The sequence below is a fragment of the Tyto alba genome, unplaced genomic scaffold, assembly GCF_018691265.1.
Source record: "Tyto alba isolate M040663 unplaced genomic scaffold, T.alba_DEE_v4.0 Super-Scaffold_17, whole genome shotgun sequence".
Taxonomy (NCBI): domain Eukaryota; kingdom Metazoa; phylum Chordata; class Aves; order Strigiformes; family Tytonidae; genus Tyto; species Tyto alba.
Genome location: NW_024881279.1, coordinates 18179250 through 18199624, shown reverse-complemented (window position 1 = coordinate 18199624; position 20375 = coordinate 18179250). Strand labels below are relative to the sequence as shown.

The window sequence follows — 20375 nt, the reverse complement described above, 5'->3', positions numbered from 1 at the left end:
GTATTGTTACTAATGGCAAATCTACTGAGTTGAAGCATTACTGTGATAGTATTTAATAATGTCATTTTTAATTGCATACATCCAAGCTGTCCCAATCCTTTTGTGGAAGGAAAATGGTGTTATATTCACATAAAAATAACCAGCACAAAGTCACTCTTGTTGCTTTTCTTTAAATGGAGAGAAAAATTTGTGCTCCCAAACTGAGACCTTGGATGCCAAGTTGCAGCCTGGAGCATATTTTTATGGCTGAGTTATAAACCCCTGAAAATGGGGTTTTGTAATCGAAAAAGGAGACATGATGAATGTGCCACTGTATTTGATTATATGTCTTTAACCCCCTCCCCGACACTTGCATTGCCACAAAAGATGGTGTGCGAGCTCTTCTTTCTTATCTGCCTCCTGTGATCCTCTGGATCAGTGCAGGGTCAGCAAGAGGACATATTTTATTAGCAATAATGAGCTTGAGACAGGAAAAGAAAATATTTCTTATTGATTTATTGTGTCCTAAATTGGATTTATTTGAGCAGTTTGGATTTGGTTATGCATGGTGAAGGTTTCCTAACTCTTATGAACTGTGAATGGTCCCTACAGACCTGAATGAAGACAACTGTTAGCAAGGAACCTTTATGCCTGTTCTGTAACCATCTAGAAGATCTTACTGTTGTGGTGACTCAAGACACACTCCCTTCCCTTTTTTCTTCCTCATTGTTAATCCCTTAGTTTCTGAGCTTGCACATGTCATGAAGAATCTAAGCTTACCCTCAGGGTTCAACCTGGGACAGACTGAAGGTGGATGTAGAGCTCTGTGCCATCCTCCCTTGGGGGTCCCTGCGCTCTGCTCAGTCTGTGGCACACAGGAGGAAGAGAAGCAAATGTCATGCTAGGAGCAACCAGCCCAAAAGTGCTGCAGTTTTCTTCACAGACTCCGAAAATCTCCTATTTCTCCAGGGCATTCCCCACCTCAACCCCATGACACATACATAAAGCAGGATAATCACCCCATGTCCACTTCGTCCATCTGAGCTGAAAAAAAGTACTCTGCAGCTATCTCTGCTTTGGAAATTCTGGCTCCAGAAAGCAGTGGATGGCAATTAGTGTGACTGCTCTGGTGGTTTCTGGTTTTCATCCTCATCCATCAGTAGTGCTTTACATTTGTTCAGTTCCTTTTCTGCCACCAAAACTTGCATGGGAAAGGAAATGAACAGCTGAGTGCATGTGGAGTTTGGACTGGGACTCGAAACAACCTTTCTCTTCCACACACACTTTCTGTGACTAGTGGACAGCAATACTGACACTTCAATACTCACACTTCAAATATCATCCCTGGCTTCTTAGAAGCCACTGAAGTGACTGGAACACTTAACACATGTTTTTAGACTCTCTTATAGGAAACTGTGGCCTCCACCTCTTCATCACTTACAGCTAGTTAAAAATATAAAGGTTCTCTTAGCAACCATAACTTCTAGATCTGGAGAAGAGATGGAGATTGAAAAAAAGTTAAAGTCATTCTTCAACCACTTAGTTTCTTACACTCCCTCTGGGGACCGTACCTCAGTCTTCTGAGATAAAATACTTAGTGTGATTATTCTTTAACGGTGTCCACATCCTCACAGACCATTACTAGCTCTGCCATTGTTTGTTTGTGGTTTTGATGAATTATCTAGACATCATCGGCTCTTCTACAAATAGATGTTGAAGGAGCTGCAGAAGTACTGAAACCTTACTGCACTTGTAGAAGCAATCATTCCCAAACATTTCTTGTTTGGACAAGTGACAGAGTGGTAATGTGAAGAAAATGTTCATGTCTGTAAACTTAGTTCAAGCCATTGCTCTTTAAAGAGAGTGAGCCATCTAAAAGCTGCCAAGTTGCCCTATGATTGTGCAGTCCTCAGTAGGCAAGTATCCACATACTCACAAAATCATTAACAGAGAAGCCAAGGATTTGAATATTGTGATGAGTGCTTGCTCTCCTGCCCTGGAGTTGCTAACTTCAATTCAGGGCTGGGGTTATCAGCAAAGAAAGCAAAGGGAAGCATGACGGAGGCTGTCTCCTGCTGATGCTTTCATGTCTCATGTAAATAATTACATGACCCCATGAACCATCAGACTGCATCCTTCACCAAACACAGGGTTAAAGTGCTCTGTACTTCACAGCAGCAGTGAATTTGGCTCCAGGAACTCACTTTTATATGATTTAATTTCAGTTTTATAGCTCAAACCTCCTGCCCCTTCAGATCCATGCTAACTTTTATTAATTTTTTTCTTTCTTCAAAGCTGTTCTTGTCTCCTTGGGTATGAGGGGGAGAGGTGTGAAATAAACCCAGATGACTGTGAAGATAATGACTGCGAGAATAACTCTACGTGTGTGGATGGGATCAACAACTATGTCTGTCTCTGCCCTCCTAATTACACAGGTAAGAAAGGGCCACAACCAAAGAACAGGAATCCATTAGGAGTCTCTTCAGTTCCTGAAGGGAAGGGTCCAAATGTATGTTTATTTTGTCCATGAGTGTGTAATTAACCAAGAATCTAATCCCATTTTAAAGCAACCCCGATGTCTTACTGGAAAGATGTTAGTTCTACCAATACTGCAACACACGTGCTCACAAACATGGCCACTTTTCTGAGTCAAAATGCTGATGCCTCATTGTAAAATGCATTAAAAAATAGTGAAGTTTAAGGTGTCAGAGAAATCTGTATTTCTGCATGCATGTTCTCTAAATGTATTTCAGAAATATTCCCAGTACAGAGATGAGCCTGATATTCATCTGTTCTGAATCTTGGAAAATAAAACCAGTTCCTGTTTAAATTATGGTAGGGAAAATAGCTTTTGGGGTATGGCTTTCACCTGAGGTCTCAGAGGTCTACATTTATTAAATAAAATGAGCCTGGCAATATGCTGTTTAAATTAGTTATCTCCATTTTACAAGTGGAGAAGCAAAGGCTGTGTAAGAAACTGTAGGCTCAGTTGTAGTCTTCAGTGTGCACCCGTGGCAGTTAGCCCAGCTGAGCAGATGTGCAGTCACCTGCTAAGTCCACAGTGACAGGAGTTGGTAACTGAGTTAGAAATGGAATTAGTATCTCCAGCACCCATCCTGCATTTCAGATAAATTCCTTCCTAAACCTTCTGCAAGAGCAAAAACCCTCATAAATGGAATCTAAAAATGCTTTTTCTCAAGTCATTACTGGAGAATACCATTGACTCATTCAAACTGCGTTAGCGCAGCCTTCCTGGCCCAGCATGGAGCAGTAAGGAAACACCTGCAGTGGTTCCTACTTCTGTCCTTTGAAATGGGTTTATTACCTTCTAAGCATGGAGAAGTAATGAAGGGCTTCTTGTACACTGGAATATATTACATGTCAGGGGATTTAATGAGGATCAAGCTTGAGTGGCTGAGTAAGGCAGGAGGAAAGCTTCTAGAATTTCCAAACTCTTAAAATACTTTTGTGGCTGATACAAAGGAGGCCCATGTAAATCTTTAGCTGAGAAAAGCCTTACGACTTGAATGTACATTTATTGGAGTTCTAAAATGATCTTCCTGCCAAAAACTGAAAAAATTCAGCTTAGCAGAGTAAAGCATTTTGCTTACAGGATGTTGAGCCCATTGTGCTTACTTGTGCACTATTTATGTGAGCTGTTCTTGGGTGGTTTCAAACAAAACTCTATACAAGGACGCAGAGTCTTTACATTTACAAGAGGAAATATATTTGCCTAGCCAGGAGAAGACATATCTAGTAAGGAACTGAATCCAGTGTATATGCAAATGCACTTTCCTTTTCACAGGCATATTGCAGATTTTTTTTTTTTTTCAGACAAAAAAGGTAGGAAAGAAATAGATTGGGATTTCTTCTCAAATGATGGTCTGGATAGGAGCCAGAGAACTCATATGATACTTCAGAATCAGTTTTGAAATATATTTAGTCAACTTCCAGGTTGTTTGGTTTGTGGTTTGTTTGGTTTTTGTTTTTGTTTTCTGAATACTACCTGTGCTATGCTTATGATTATTAACAGGAGTTTGTCAAATACTAGACACCAGTCTTGCAGTGGGGGATACACAGAATTGTACATGCCACACACTAAGCATTTGCTATCATAATGCAGGCAAGAGCTTTGACTACAGTTGAAACAAACAATTTTTGAAGAAGAACAGGAAATACTTCTGGAAAATATAATATGAATCATAAGTGAAAAGGGTTGCAAAAATAGGGGTGTTGCTTAAATTAGAAATCTGAAGGGTTTCAACAGTTCATGTTGCTTAAAACTAGGAAGAGTTTAGTGAACTGCGATAAAATAATTGCCTTAACCTGCTTTACCTCCATTTTGGAGGGGGAATATTTCATGGAACCTGATCAGTCGCCTGGAATGACTCACTGCAGTGCACCAGCTGGTCTGAAATATCCCTCAGAACAGAAGGGCAGGGAACAGCATAAAATGGCTGGAAGAATTGAAGCCATCAGCCAAACAGAGGTTACATACAAGCCAAGCAAGTGTGAGCCATGGTTTTGAGGGTCCTCCAAGAGTTGAATACAAACACAAGAAATTGGATATCATCTGAAGTTGCTTGATTGAATGAACAGCAGCTAAGGAAATGCTATGGAAGCACATAGGCAAGTCCTGAAGAAACACTTCAAAAGGATTTGTGTGTTTGACCTGGAAAGAGAGGGGGATCTATTGACCGAAGAGTTTGACTGATGTCACCTGTGACATCCAGTGTATATTCTCCTTAAATAAATCTCTTTAAACTGAAGCAATACCTGAAGCTACTATGGCAGTATCTATTAAAAAAAAAAAAAAAAAAAAAAAAAAGAAGTAGGTGCAGATGACTCTAAAATTGTGTTGAAGGTACTAAGAATATTGAATGCTAACATTTCAGAGAGAAGGCAGGTCACCAGTGTAGTCAGGAATACTTAATCCTGTGCTCAGAATTGTGCACTGAGGTAGCCACATCCCTCTCAGGTGCTGACTGTACTAAACATTGTCTTAGCAAACTGTGTGTGCTTCAGAGTTGCCACGTGTATGGATTTTATCTATATTTATATGAACAAAGAATGGATGACGGAGGGTACTTTCCAAGGAAGCAGTTTTTCTGTGAAGTAGGCTGGGGGACAAGGAGCTCTCAATGTGTTTAACTAAAAGGACAGTGATATCCATAGGCAGGGTGTGTCTAGTAGGACAGAAAATGTAGATAATATCACTTTGTGTTGTGCCCAAATATTATACTTAATTCTGTTGTTCAGAATTCAAGGAGCAAGTTGGGAGATGAGAAAGAGGATTAGAGATGAAACATAAAAAACACTGGGGGATTGAGAATAGGTCTTGAAGATCTCAAGAAAAAAAACTTATTTGGCTTAACAAAGATTAGGCAGACAGAGCAAACTTTTTCCTTTTTTTTTGTCCCCACAAACACTTGTATGGAGAATAGAATTTCTTTAAAAGGTTCATTGACTGGCCTTTGTGGCTGAACAAATCCAGACCATACATTTTAATCAACATAATTATGCAAGAGTTGTTGGTTCTAGATACAAACTGGATTTCTCAGCAGATGCTGTAGTTAAAACAGAAGTTAATTCAAGAGTGGTCTATGTTACACTGGAGATCAGACTAGATCTTTCTGTACTGAGAATCTGTGATGTCTCTAGTAACATTCAGGCTGTTGGTTAGGGATGCCAAGCTCAGCTACTGTAGATTCCTTATTTTCTCAACTGTAGTGGCAGGCAGGCTCTGGTAGCACTGTGACATAGGTAGTCTGAATCCCTCATCATTCCTGTGGTCTCAGATGCCATAATATTGGTAAAACTGCAATGATCTTACCGTAAACACTGCATGTATGAAATAAATGTATGTTGAAACACAAAAAATAGTCTGAATACAGGGAGGAAGAAGATCCAAGAGCGTGTATGTGTGTTGTGCTGTAAGAAATATTCAGGATCCCCCTTGGTTTAGTTGACTGATGGTTAAATCATAGTAGTAAATCTTATGTTCCTAAATGAAATGCAAATTAAAAACGCATGTGTTGGAAATGTTGACTATTGACAAAGTTGCAGTATCCTGGGTTTGGTTTTTTCCATATCTTAGTATTTTCCTGCTTTATCTTCTGTCTGTCTAGTCTTACTTGTTATAGCCTTTTTAGGAAACAATACCCCAAATAAAAATGCTTACATTTTGCTTTCATTGGTTAGAATAATGGAGGCCAAAGATCTTTCTTCAATTAATAACTTTTTGCAGTGTTTTCCTTTAAAATTCTTTGACAGTCTTTTCCCTCACTCAAAGTAGATGAAAAATGGCCAATTTTTTAAGTGACTGCTGAGGGAAAGAATTTCCCACACTTCAGCCCCATTTCACTTTCATTTAAAAAAAACCCACACCAAAAAACAACCCACACTCACACAATGACCTCCTTCCTAGTTCCGTTCCATCTAATAGCTTTAAAACAATGTGCAAATACAAATGGATTCTAGGAAATAGGAAAACATATGTTAAGGAAGACAAAACTGAGAGGGAGGATAAATAGATAGCTGATTGCCATAAAAAATATTCAAGCTCTTACCAGCACCACCAGATCTCCTCACCATTCTTAAAGTCAATATTTTCAACATTTGTTGCCTGTATTTACATAACCAAACCAATACTCATGCTATGTAGCAGGGTCCTGATGGCTGTTATTGTCAGCTGATGTTTTATTTTTCCTCTCCCCAGCTGGTTAATTTAATCCTGATGCTAAACTATAAGCATGTATGTCCTCCTGGATAATTGTGTACCCAAAGCCCAGCCAGCTCTAAAACCTGAGCAGTCTGTGGGCTGCTTTACAACCTGGTTGGACCCTTTGATGGATTAAAGCTTCTCCTTACAGTTTTGTAAGCTTTCCTCCTCTTTAAAAAGAAACATATATAGGAACACTGAAAGAGGAAGCTGTGAATTAGATCAGCTACCCTGGTTCTATTCCTTTTTGAGTTTCTCTTTGTCTTTTTGGCTTTAACATGGCCTATTATCAACTATTGATATAAACATTCTGCTGTCTCCCTAGATTTGTGATTTAGAAATGTAGGACAAAATTAATACAATCTTTCCCTTCCATCCCATTTTTCTATTCGCTACTGTCACAGACCCTCTTGAGAGCCACTACTGTTTTGATTATAGTTCTAGATTCAAATATAGACTTTCATACCTCCAAAAAGAGATCCTCTCCTCAGTTTCACCAAGGAGTGTATGTGTACTATGTACTTTGAATGGTTTTATGCTTTACTGGCTAGTTTATTTTTGTTTATTTGTTTGCTGTGACTTTTCCTTCCTCCTATTTGTTTGATTTTGGCCAGAAGCAGAAATATGTAATGCTTGCACACAAATAAATCAGGAAATATTTCAGGTTTTTCTAAAGATCCTAAAAACCCTCAACAAACAGCCAAACTCCTTTGTTCTGAAACTTAAAAAAAAAAAAATAGTGGCTTCCACTACTGAAAATAGGCCTTTTCTAAATTACATGGCATCCCATGGCAGGGGAAGGGGGGAGCAATTGTTTTAAAATAGTTTGTTTCCCTGGGAAAAAGCTGCAAGCAGTTTGTATCACAGAAAAAAAATATCTACCAAAAAAAAAAAAAAAAGCTAGAAACTATTTCTGGTTTTATTTGTTTGGAAGAGAAACCTAGGATCTATTTTACCTTAGGGGACCTTGTGGTGTCCTGTGGTAGATGGTATCTGAGACTTTTGCAGTTATGCTACTTTTAGACAGAATACTCTTTACTGTTAGTGATTATGGTCCCTTTTTCTGGCGTATCTGATTGTGGTAATGTTGCATGGCCAAAGCCAAGCACCTAGTCAAGCCAAACAACTCTGGAAGAAAGAAGTTGTGTGGTGGCTCGTGGCTGACACTCTTTGCTGGAGCCCTGCAGCCCATTTCCCATTGCTAACCATTGTGAAGCTGATTTGGAACAATCCCCGAGATGGGCACCAGTGGCAGCTGAATGAAGCTGAAGTGGATTATTGCACTATAAGTTGTTTTTTCCCCCTTGTGAGTTTTTAGCTATGCATTTGATACAAGAACGGGAAGTTTTTAGGTAACATGGTTCAGCCTTGTGGTTCCACAAGGATCTGGACTGCCTAATAACCACTGAAGGCTTAAACAAGTATTTAAGTATGAGCCTCTTTTAAGACTCTGGAACCTTAGCCATAATTTCCTCCAGACAAACAGAGAAAATTGTGGGCAAAGTTTGGTGTCATTTCTTCCCTTTATTTCAAGGAGTTCTGCCTTACATGGAAGTTTCTCGGTTTTAGTTACTTGGCAAAAGTGAAGTGTGTTTGCTTTCGGTGCAAAAAATAAAAAAGCACCCACATTTCCCACTTCTGTTGCTATGAATGAGAAGTGTTGGAAGAATTGGAAGTTTTTAGCTTTGTTTAAGAGCCTAAGCCCATCAGCCCTGTTTTATTAAGAGAGAACCACATGTCATTGCTATCAGTTTGGACTCTCTTATCTCATTGTACGGGGACTAAAGAAGGAAATAGCACAGTAACTGGCGGTGCCGCAGCCTGTCTTTACTCTCAGTATGCGTGTCTTGTCATGTTGGAGCTCTTGGCTCCAGGATTACTTCTGGTCAGAGTCCCATTTGTAAAATGAAATGTGTCATATTTGGGGAACCAGATATACTGGACAATTTCTTTTGTTCATCAGGACGACAGTACATCTCTAAGAAAATATAATCTCAGCTACTACTGTCTTAAAGGATGGGTGGAGTGAATATCATCCACAAAGGGAATTCATGATTCATTAAATCCAATCCGTGAAGAAACACATCAAAGAATTGGACATTAATCACAAGCCCATTACTTACCTGCTTACTGGCCACAGTGTATACTGCAGTTAATACACAGTCAATGCATTCAGCACTCCAACATCACAGTGATGGCTACGTTAGAACTGCCAGTAGGAAATAGGTAAATTTTTCTATATGTCAAGTATTCTTCAAAGACCTTGGTAGGTTCAGAGACTGTATTGGATTTACATGGCAAGATTTTAGTAGCAGAGGAGGAGGGGGGCTGTAGGGGTGACTTTTGTGAGAGGAGCTGCTCCCCTGTCAGACATGCTATTCCCCAAAGCTGAGCCCGTCAGCAGCGCTGATGAAAAAATGTGGGAGAAGCAACTATGCAAATGCCAAGTGAAGTGAAGAAGAAAAGGGAAGAGGTACTCAAGGTGCTGGAGCAGAAATTCCCCTGCAGGCCATGGAGAAGACCACAGTGAAGAAGGTTGTCCCCCTGCAGCCCGTGAAGGACCATGTCAGAGCAGATATCCACACTGCAGCCTGTGGAGGACCCCATGCCAGAGCAGGTGGATATGCCCTGAAAGAGCTGCAGCCCGTGAAGAGCCCACACAAGGAGCAGGCTCCTGGCAAGAGCTGCACCCCGTGGAGGGGAGCCCATGTAGGAGCAGATTTTCTGGCAGGAGCTGTGTCCCTTCAGTCTGTTCCTGAAGAACTGTATCCCATGGAAAGGACCCATGCTGGAGCAGGTCTTGACGAACTGCAGCCCATGGGAAGGAGCCACGTTGGAGAGGTTGGTGAGGGACTGTATCCCATGGGAGGGAGCCCTGCTGTAGCAGCGAACAGCATGAGGAGGAAGGAGTGGCAGAGACAATGCATTATGAAGACTGCAACCCCCATTCCCCATCCCCCCATTCAGACCCGCATGAGTCTACAGTGTCTCCGTGTCCTATCTGCCAGCCCTGAAAGGACATTTCAGAAACTGTATGGCATCTCAGATCTGACTGGATGCACTAGATTGTGTGAATAACTGAACTGATTACTAATGGATTCCAGGCAAATCACATAATTGGAAAATGTCCATGTGAAGTAATACAGCTCAAAAATGTAGGGGGTCTAGCAAAATTAGGATCTATTCCAGACAGAGTGGTTCTGAGGGATAATGCTGTATGCAGGTTACCACCCTGTAAGAGCACTGCAAATTGCCTGGTTTAATTAATTTTTACATACTGTGTTGTGGCATTTGTGATGTTGAATATGATTTTTTGTACTTTGGCAGTGCATAGAACTAGAACACATTCCTCCTTCAAGATTCAGAAATAGTGAAAGGATCGTAATTTCTCTACCCAGATCTTGTTGTTTAATCAGTTATCCCTTTGTTTAACCTCAAGGTTAGAGGTAGTTGCTCCTTAATTCTGAAAAACAAGCCACTCTCGGAATCTCAATGTGGAGTCTAACTTCAGGTTCTCACTTAATAGGCCAAAACCTGATACATAAAAACTCAGATATGAGTTTTTAAAGCATTAACACAGAATAAAAAGCATAAAATAGCTTTTAGTTCTTTTCCTTCTAAGTATTGTGGGCAGTGTTCATCAAGCAGGAGCAAACTTCACTAATAATGCAGAAGGAGAATTCTGCTACAATGTATTCCAGATAATTTCTTTCATGTTTTGGTATCTAACATGGCAGCAAACTGCATTTGCCACTGAAGGATTTTCACAGAGTTTCTCTTTTCTTCATCGCAAGTTAAAGCAGTTTAGAAGTAAAAAATTAATTTTTTCTATTTTCTATGATGAGCCTCAAATCTTTTTCATCAAACATCAACAACATTCCTAACTGAATTATTTTCTTGGAGGAACATCCTATGTCTGTTCCACCCAACCATTTTTAGGTTCTGTGTTCTCCTGAAATTTCCAATTGGCAGTGACTTCTTTTTAATAACTGAAAAGAGAAACGGGGAAAACAAAATGAAAAAAACATTTCTTCTGATACAAGTTATTAGATATAAAATGAGTAATCTCTTATGAGGAAAACAATACAGTATTTTTTATTAGTCGTAAACAGAAGAGTTCCATTCTGACTTACCTGGCAAAGTTCAGAAAATTGCAACATACTATTTAATCACTCAAATGCATACTTTCTCCCTGTGCAGCCTGTAAAACTTTTCTCTGTGGATAAAGGTCAGGCTTTCTTCATTCTTTCTTCACTGTAAGCACTTTCCTTTTTTCAAGTAATATGGTGAAGTTCTTGACAGCATTTTTGCTTTTAGTCTTCCAGGCCCTACAAAAGCTTCTCTCACATATAGGATGAGAATATTTTCTATGTTGCTTTATCAATTATTTCATGAATACTCTGAATGAGAGAACAAAGTATGACCCAACTGACATATGAAACAAAAGAAAAAAAAACATCAAATTCACTGGTTTCATATTGGTGGTCTAGATTGTCTTTTCAGAACTGCAGTTTTACTTATAGACAAGTAAGTAAAATACTATGCATCCAATCTCTTTTTTACCGATTAAGGAGAAATAGGGTAACTTGGATCCTGATTTTAAAAGTCTAATGTGGCATGAAATAAATAGCTCTCATGACAGCACAGAACGGAAAAAAAGAAAGATGATTATTAAACTGTGTGTAAAAGTCATCTTTATTACTCTATTGTTGTTTTGGCTTCATTCTGAGATGTGTGGAAGGCTACAGAAAAGCCTAATCATGTTTCTTGGCGGCTCTTCATAAGCAGTGAGCCCTGTGAACAGTGAATGTGGAAAGCCCCATGAAATTAAGGATCTTAATGAAAAAATAAGACCAGCAAAATGTTGCATGAGACAAAAAAATTGTTTTGCTGTGTTTTTTTTTAAAGCAACGAGCAATGCTAGTAAAGGGGACAAAGGAAGTAGTTTTAAAGGGGCAGAATACTTCTTCTGTTGTTTGGGGATTATCTTTTTCTCCTTTTTAAATGCATGAGACAGCAGCAATGGAGAATCCACCTGTTAGTGTTCCACCTGTCAGTACAACTTGGCTCTAATCTGAAAGTTGCATTTTTTGTGGCAGATCAGACTGCTTCCTTCATCTGTCTAATGCTTCCTTCTAAACAAGCACTAATTACCAGCACATTACCACTGCCCTTAAGAAGTTTGAATTGTAGTGCCTGCACAGCTGAGGATGTGCCTAGCTTTATAAAGGTACCCTCTTCATATCATACCTCAGTTCTTCAGAACACAGAACATTATCGACCTAATACCTCCAGCTTCTATGAAAAGTAAAATCTGATGGTATAAGTGGTTTTCCTCTTGTAAACCTGACATAGTCTTAGCCTGTTCTTCACTGGGGTTCATTGCATGTTGATCTGTTATCTCTGGTTTTGATAAAAGAGAGTAAGTATGCCTTGATGAAACAAAAAATATTTTGGGGGATTAAAAAATGCTTAACTGATTAGAAAAGAAATATAGTTGTTGTTTTTCTGTGTTTTATGTAAGCACCCTTGTGTACCCAAATTGGAGTTCTGATTTGAGAATGCATAGGAGAGAGGAAAAAGGGGTGGTTGGATTCTTTTCTGTGTTTGGGAAAGCATTACACTGAGGTTTTCTGTTGATTTAGCATGATCAAATATCTTCCACAAGGAGAATCAGTGCTGCTAGAAGTTGGCCTAAGATTAATGTCCAGTTTGGTTTTAGGTTCACATAGCTATCCAATGAGAAATTTGGACTGGATGTTTAATTGCTGCATGGAGAAGCAGCCCTGTGTCACTCTAAAAAAAGAGAATCAGATTTTTCCTCTGATACTGACATTAAAGCGGCCAATGAATATTGCACTTTCAGGTCTGAGGGCAGATTTTTTGGCCCAGATATTTTCTGAGTGAATAAAATATGAGAAAGTCTTTGTGTAGCTGGTGCCTTGGGTTTTGCTTTTCAGAACGTGTTTTATTTCCCTGGCATGCTTTCTGCAACATCTAGTGAACATTGGTGGAGCCTGAAATAATGTATCAAGAAGAATTTTCTTCCTGAGATGAGGCTGCTCTAGTTGCAAGGCATTCCCAAGTGAGCTCCCTAATGAGTGATAGATGGGAAAAATAACAGGAAGGATCCTTAAATGTTCCAAGTTTTGCATGAAAAATGACAAATTTTTTTGGATGCTATGTTTGGTACCTAGCCTAGAATTCTCCTACATTTTGATAGTGGTGCCTTCAGAATGACACAGTGAGTCATAATATTTGACATTTGGGGAGATTTTTACTGGATCTCTAAGCACTTGTCAAGACTGTTGAGAAGAATAGTTTAAGAAGAATTATGATTTCCTTTGAGAGTTTATGAAACTGTTCTTGTTTTTTTAAAGCCTATTTCCTTTTCTTCAAAACAAAACAAAACAGAAGAAATAAAAACTTCAAAAGTATGTATTGACCATTTTTAGTGAAATGGTAGTTGAAGGCATATATCCACACTGTATTCAGTTATTAAATGGTCTTCCAAAAATATTTCCAGCTTTAGATCATTGAGATCTTCTAATGTCACCAACCAGTTACTTTTTTTTTCATGTTTATTTTCATATAAGATTCATAGCACACAAGGGACATGAAGAATACCAAGACAACAAACTGGCATTTGTCCAGGCATCATAGCAAGATCTGACCAGCTCATGTTCATGTCTGCCCAAAGGCTCAGGGAATTGCTTTGCTTGTTAGTATTTGGGAGGGTTGGTGGGCTGTGGATTTGAGGATTGCTTAATAAGTGGACCTGTCTCTAATTCTGCTACCTCAAAAATGTGTTAATAGCTGTCCCTAATGACAGCTGTGTTCTTAGTTGTAAGACTCAAATGTCTCTAGCTGCTTTTGAGGAGTAACAAAGTACAATTGCAAACCTCAAGTCCAGTGAATGATCTGTTTCCCTGGTTCCCATGGATTTGCAGCACTCAGTTTCATTGGCATGTCCCCCTTCCTGAGCTGGATACATCCATTACATTTGCCCCAGATTTATCCAGGGCTGTAAAAAGGCTTGGTAGCATTTAATAGCGGTGCCTTCCTGGGATTCCTTGGCTCCAGATGGAATTGGTTGTCTTCTAACTGGTACTATGAACAATAAACTGCCCACTGCAGGTTGCCATGCCAGACTTCTCCGGTATTGCCAAACCCAGCCCACTAAAAGTCAAGAGGGCATCTATGGCACACGAGTACAGAGTTTATGCTGGTAGTACCCTCTCTCGTGCCTCCAGGGCTTGTATTCTTACTCCACTTTCTTACTTATGCTTGACAGCTCTAAAAAGCAGATATATTAGATGTACCATGTTTGAACAAAACAAAAAAACAGGGAGCAATTTTTGCAAATACATAATTTACTTCTAATCTAGTATGAAGAGTCAAATAAAGACCTAGGTAGCTTGTACTGCAGGGAGGCTGGAGATGTGGGAAAAATATCCTGAAGGAGTGAGCTGGGGGTGTTAACAACTTAAACCATACCTGTCACCACCAGTCATCCTCAAAAGTGTACTCTCAGTCATCCCTGCCCAATCACAAGACTGATAAAAGACAGACGGTTCTGATTTGCATTTTCCATCTGAATTTTGATCTTTGTGGTTTGCTTGGCTTGTGTTTTCAAGTGTTCCTCTGTAACCACTAGAGTTAGCAATGTAAGGATTTTTGAAAATGGAGTTTCTCCCAAGACAGGTGGAGCTGCAGCTTCATGAAAATACTGCTAAAACACTGCCAGCCCACCAGTGCCTCCCACATGATTCTTTTTCCCACACTATCCACATGGCTTGTTGCTCATGTGATGGTATGTATCGTGTACAGGCACACAAAATATGCATAACCTTGAAACCCTGCAGATGTGGTCTTCTGATATAGCTGCATAGGGGACTTTGGGACTGTAGCTTTTGGGGGTTTCTGTGTTGAGAGTACCTGACCTTTTCTTTTCCTGCAAGGCTTTGGGAGGTGTGGGGTAGGTTTCTGTTGGTTTCTTGGGAAGGCAAAGATTTCTGTGGTCTTTGGCTGGATCTCAAATCCTGGGGTACTGAAGTGTGACCTAATAATTTAGGACTCAGGGAAGGGTGGTATTTAAGTAAACTATCTGGGTTTGAACATTCTTTAACTATTAATTATTAAAATTTATACAAATCCAGAGAGGTGCGTGGCATGTAACACACCATACCTAGAAACAGCTGATCTGAGCTTACATGTGATGGATTTTTTTCCGAAAAGACACCATCTCCTGTGAGCACAATAGAGCTAGTACTTTTCTTATAAATAGTGAATGTTTTATAATTGCATGCAGTCCTAAAGCTGGTTCCTATTATTGAGAGTCACAGAGGTTTTGGGGGGGAGGGTCTGTGGGTTGTTGTTCTTTTCCAGAATGATGTCCAATCAGCTTCTTTGGCAGAGTATTAACTATGGCTAAAATATGTTTCAGTGTGAAAATGTTATGGTCTAATGAGCAACTTCATTCTTTTGTCACTTTCTTGCTTTGATATAAGAGGTTCTGGGTCAGGAACTGCCCATTTGATCCTTGGTCTGTCTCCAAGTGGAGTTTATATGTCAGTACCTTTTATACCAGCCTTTCAAATTCATGTGATAGAAACAGTACAGTCGCTATAGGTCAAAGGCGCTCAATTTAATGAAGTCTCACGTGCCCTCATAAGCAATATTGTCGCTTCCTGCCGAACTACTGAGCTGTCTCCATTTAGGGAGATTTGTCATCCCTGAACATCATGGTTGGAGCTGCTTCAGGATTGTCCAAGCTGTGTTATAGCTTTATTGCTTTTCTTTTGTCTCAGGTGAACTGTGTGATGAGGTGATTAACCACTGTGTTCCTGATCTAAATCCGTGCCAACATGAGTCCAAATGTCTTCCTCTTGACAAAGGAACCAGGTAAGTGTGTGTACATGATGGTCTCCACACTCTGGGCAGATCACTCCATTGGCTTGACTGGGGTTGAACTGGCACTGAGTTTGGGGTAGAAATCATCAAAATTAATGCAAATAGTGCAAGACTGTATATACTTCAGGCCATGTCACATTTTAATTTTAATGCAATCATACATACTTTTCTTGCCTTTTGTGGTTTACTTGAAAATAATGGATATACCCCCCAGACCAGAGAAAGTATTCTAGAATAAAGCATGGCAAAAGGAGTACTTCTGGAACAGTTACTGCAAAGTATCTTATCCTGCATCAGAAACTAAGGACAGTTTCCTTACATGTTCCTTAAGGCAGCCATCGATTCAAGTAGCATAACAGGAGCTTTAACATACGTAACTCAGCTCTCCTCAGCCATGCTGGCTCGGTGTTTAAAATCTAATCCCCATTCTAACTACTGAGAAGGGAAAGATAAAATTGTGGCCAGAGCATAAAGCTGCAGGTCAGGAGTTTTCTGTTCTATTCCCACTTTAGCTGTTGTTTTGCAGGATGGCTTGCAGCCTTGGGGTGTGCTGGCCAAGGCCGGCCTTGACCGCAGTGCGGCTCTTTTCCCCACACTTCCCACCTGGGCAGCAGCAGAAAACAGCTAAACTGGACTGCTCTCACTTGGGAGCCGCCGCCTTCTGTTGGCTACAGAGGCGAGCCTCGCTCGGCTCGTGTTAGATTTTGTGAAGTCTGTGTTTGCATTTGCGTATTGGGAATGACACTGACTTTCGCAGGGGCAAAATAAAGCCTCATGTTTTAAATGGCAGTAAAACATCTGGAGATTTGGGGGTTGGGGTGTTTTGAGAGATGCATAGTAGCGGTGTTCATCACTTGTCTGAAGAGGGAATTTCAGAGCAATTTAGCAAATAGAGACAGTCATTTGAAAAGTCAAGCTCTGCGGAAAGCTTGTCAAGAAAAGATCTTTGAATCAAAGAAGTAAGAAAGGAAGATAGATTAAAGAGAGTTCAGTGCAGTGTGAGCTGCATTCTGCACTTTCTCCTAAGGCTGTTTTCACAGCCACAATGCAGTCCAGGGTGCTCACCAATTCCCTTCTGGAAGGGAGTGCTGGGGTTTTGGCAAGGGATGCCCTCCTCCCAGCACACCCAGCATGTCACAGGGGAGAGACAGTAGCACTCTTTGGTCTTCCTGGTAGCTTGCAGTTGGGGTCAGATTGTGTCCTGTGAAGCAACCAGCGTGTCAGAACAGTGTAAACTAATACACAGAATATTTCAGGATAGTTAAAAGGAAGTGAACCAAATTTTTAGAGATGGTGGCTATCTAGAGGGCTGCTGAATCTGTGCTAGACAGTCAGTCGGTACAACTCAAGCCCTTCTTTTGGGTGAAAAACCTCCAGACAGAAATATTTCCTACTCCTGAGGAAGATGAAGCTATTAAATGATTAGTACAGTTCCTAAAATGATGCCCAGGGACTGGATAAGGAGGTGTGTACTGGTACATAAACAGTCCCTGATGTTCTTTCTAGCTTTCATTCCTAGTTAATCCATCATTTAGCTAGCCCAGTAGCTACATCATGTTTCGAGGCAAAGGCTTGTAACTCTAATTACTTTATGTTGATAGATGTATGAAGGGATGGAGACAGCTGTGGTCCTCAGTGGTTTTACCCTTGCTGGAAGCATTTGCCACCCAAATAATTTGAGTAAATAAGACACTTTTGCTTGCTTGCTTGCTGGAAAAGTGTTCTTTACAGTGGGGCCATTAACTCTTGGAGGGAGCCTAAATAACTACTTGTATTTTCTACTACTGTTTGTTGCGTTATTCTTCCCACTTTTTGTTGAATGCTACACAAAAATCCATAATTTCTTTACTCCTTCTGTCCCGTTTTGCTTTCTAGCAGGCCAGATTTGAGAGGTGAAGGGGCCTGCCCAGCCTTGAATGTAGATTTGTCAAAGTATTGCTTATTCTTTCATATTTTAGTTGCACTAAACCATTCAGAAATGGACTGAGAGCCCTCAGCAGCTTTTGTAGTGATGTGTGGTTGTTGCTGGGTCTCACTGAAAACAACCAGCTCTGGTCCTGTGCTATTGCTGATCCCTTGACCAAACGGATCCCAGTTTGATCTCCTAACCTGTGAGGTACCATATATTTAGCACATAACGGTGCAGTATAATCCCACATGCAGAATGAGTCAGGCTCATGCACCAGTCCTTCCCTCTGCTTACGGAGGTGGGGAATGTTAATGATAGGATTCAGGCTTGTTCCTGAGCTGACCATTCACTGGTCAGGTTTCTGCCCTGGGCATGTCAATAGGACACACAGGTGAAGAGTATCATATCAGCAAGGACACCAGTCGATCTGTCTGTCCTGCCCTCAGCTCTTGTCAATCCACAGCTCTGCAGAGGGAAGAAAAGATGACAAAGACAGGAAAAAAAATAGGAAGCCAAGATATTTATTGATATGGAGAGGGAAATTCCATTCTGGCCCTGCAATAGAAGCCATGATTCACAGCTTTAATACAATAGACATTGAGTGCATGCAGATGCAAATCCCCTCGGTTTAGGCCAACATTTTGAATACCACTAGACATGGTTTTAGGCTCTCTCTGATACTGGGAATGTTGCCATCACTATAAAGCTGCAGCAGAAAGCAAGATTTCAACTGTACTGGTGTCAGATGGTCACTCAAAATGAGATAACTGATCTAATAGTGTAAATTACTCTCTTACCAGGATTTGAATATGGAAGACTCATTGCCACCTTCTTTACTGCACCATACTTTTACTGATAGTCACTTGCTGACACTATGTGGGATAGGGATGAAGCTAACATGCCATCACTCCCTGGCGGGGGAGAGCTGGGGTTTCTAGGAGGAGGCTGGCTGAGGCACTCATGTGGCTGAGTTTCTCCCCCACTGTACTCCAGGCATGCATTTTTTGGTAGCTTCAGCCTAGATGTGACACACTAAGAGCTCAGAGATGACTGACCCAAAAGGAATTCCATGTTTCTAAAGGGAAAGCCAAGCTTGGAAGCAAACTGCACTATTTCAGTGTCTGTTTGGCTGCACAGAGCTCTTTGCTTTCTAAGCTAAAATTGCAGGTGGCTTTTCTCACTTCCAGCCTCCACATCTTTATTGTGCTGTTACTGTAGAAGAAGAGTAGCCTTCTGTATGCCAGAAAACAAAACAAAACAAAAATCAACAAAAAGGAATGCTATTTAGCACAATGAAATTACTTCTAAAAAAGTAACTTCAGGAAAGGAGCATGGTTTTCCATTCACTGTATTGATGTTGGAGCATGGTATAAATATACTTTATTATTTTAAAGCTTGGAATTATTACCTGACAGCTTAAAATGCTGATTTAACACAGCCCTGCAGAGAAAAGTGGTGGTTCTGTCATTACTGAGATAGCCAATACACATCATAAAATTGATGCATGGCAGCCCTGAATAAGGAACTGCACATCGTTCATTATTACATCACTTTATATTAGGACTGCAGGGATCAATAAAAAGCAACAGGATTAAATGCTGCCAATTCCCCCACAAAGTCTTTTGATTGACATTATTTGCTTGCAGGTGTGACTAAAATGTTGCCAAAAAATGTTGACCGCTGCTTATGGTTTGCGGAAGGAGCACTTTTTGCTTTTTTGCTCTGTTTTGTCATCTCTGTTATGTTAATCACAGTATTCCCTGAGCCACTAAGGTGTAAAAAAGCAATTCAGGCATGCAGAGCTGGAACATCAACCATTGTGTGGCTGCAGAGGGTCACGATGGGGGCCTCTCATGTAGGGTGGATGGAAAAAGAAAGTATATGAATCTACACAAAATTATCTATCCTCCAGGCCGCAGCTCCTTGTTTAGCCAGTCACAAGCCCTGTTTTGAAGTGGAGACTGGAGGTCTCATTCTTCTCAGTGCTTGAGCTAGGTGGTTGCTGAAGCCCTGCTGCTGTGGCAGCCCTTCGCTGGCCACAGCGCACACAGGACCCGCCGTTCCACTCCAGCAGGTTTCACCCAACTCGCTGCCTTGCCTGGACAAGCTGGGGAGCAGCCAGGAGCCAAAACACACTGTCACTTGCAACCAATTTCAGCACAATGACAGTTGAATGGAAAGTGGAAACATCTTTCCTCATCAGCTCCTGTGTGTCCACTTCCTCTGAAGAGGTTTTCCACATGGAGCCTCCTCCTGCTCTTAAGCGACCAGGCTGCTGGCAGGGAGGGGGAGGCCAGCAGAATATCTTGGTGGAGCAGTAGTTTCTCTCCTGATGCCTCCTCCCTCAACTTTATAATGTCTCTTCTCTTCCAGCTCTTGGTGGCAAGCACACTGGGTCCAAACAAGGGGCACTAGCAAGAGCACAGGCCACTTTTTTATTGCTGACGTTAACTGTAGCTCTCCCCTTATTTTGGTTGAAGTGATAGGCCTTTTGTTTTCCAGATGTGCAGTAACATCCAGCTGGGAGGAGTAAAACGTGTTTTATGGACTAAAGCGTGTTCATGACTAAACATTGTCTACACTACAGATTCAAAAAGAGGCTATTCAGCAATCCCAGAAGATCTGTTCCAAGTCAGACTTTGGGATGTATTTTCTATTGTCAGGTTATAAACTTCTGTAAGACTTATAATAGAAATGCTGATGCAGCCTTCATACAACAAACTTGAGAATTGTATAAAATAAAACAAAAAGCCAATGTCTGCAGGTTTGGGTGCATCCCATTTTGTTGCTCCAATGAATGGTGTTACCCCATAGCAGCAGGTACACACTTTGCCTGAGTGTCACCACAGGAAA

General features: G+C 40.7%; 1 protein-coding gene across 1 annotated transcript in view; it reads left to right on the top strand.

Moving 5' to 3' along the window:
- The window catches only part of SLIT3 (slit guidance ligand 3), a 525410-nt gene that overhangs the window by 467934 nt on the left and 37101 nt on the right, over positions 1–20375 (top strand). The window contains exons 29-30 of the mRNA XM_042790009.1: positions 2275–2414; positions 15511–15604. Of these exons, the coding sequence (XP_042645943.1) occupies positions 2275–2414; positions 15511–15604 (234 nt within the window). The remainder of the gene's footprint in view (positions 1–2274; positions 2415–15510; positions 15605–20375) is intronic.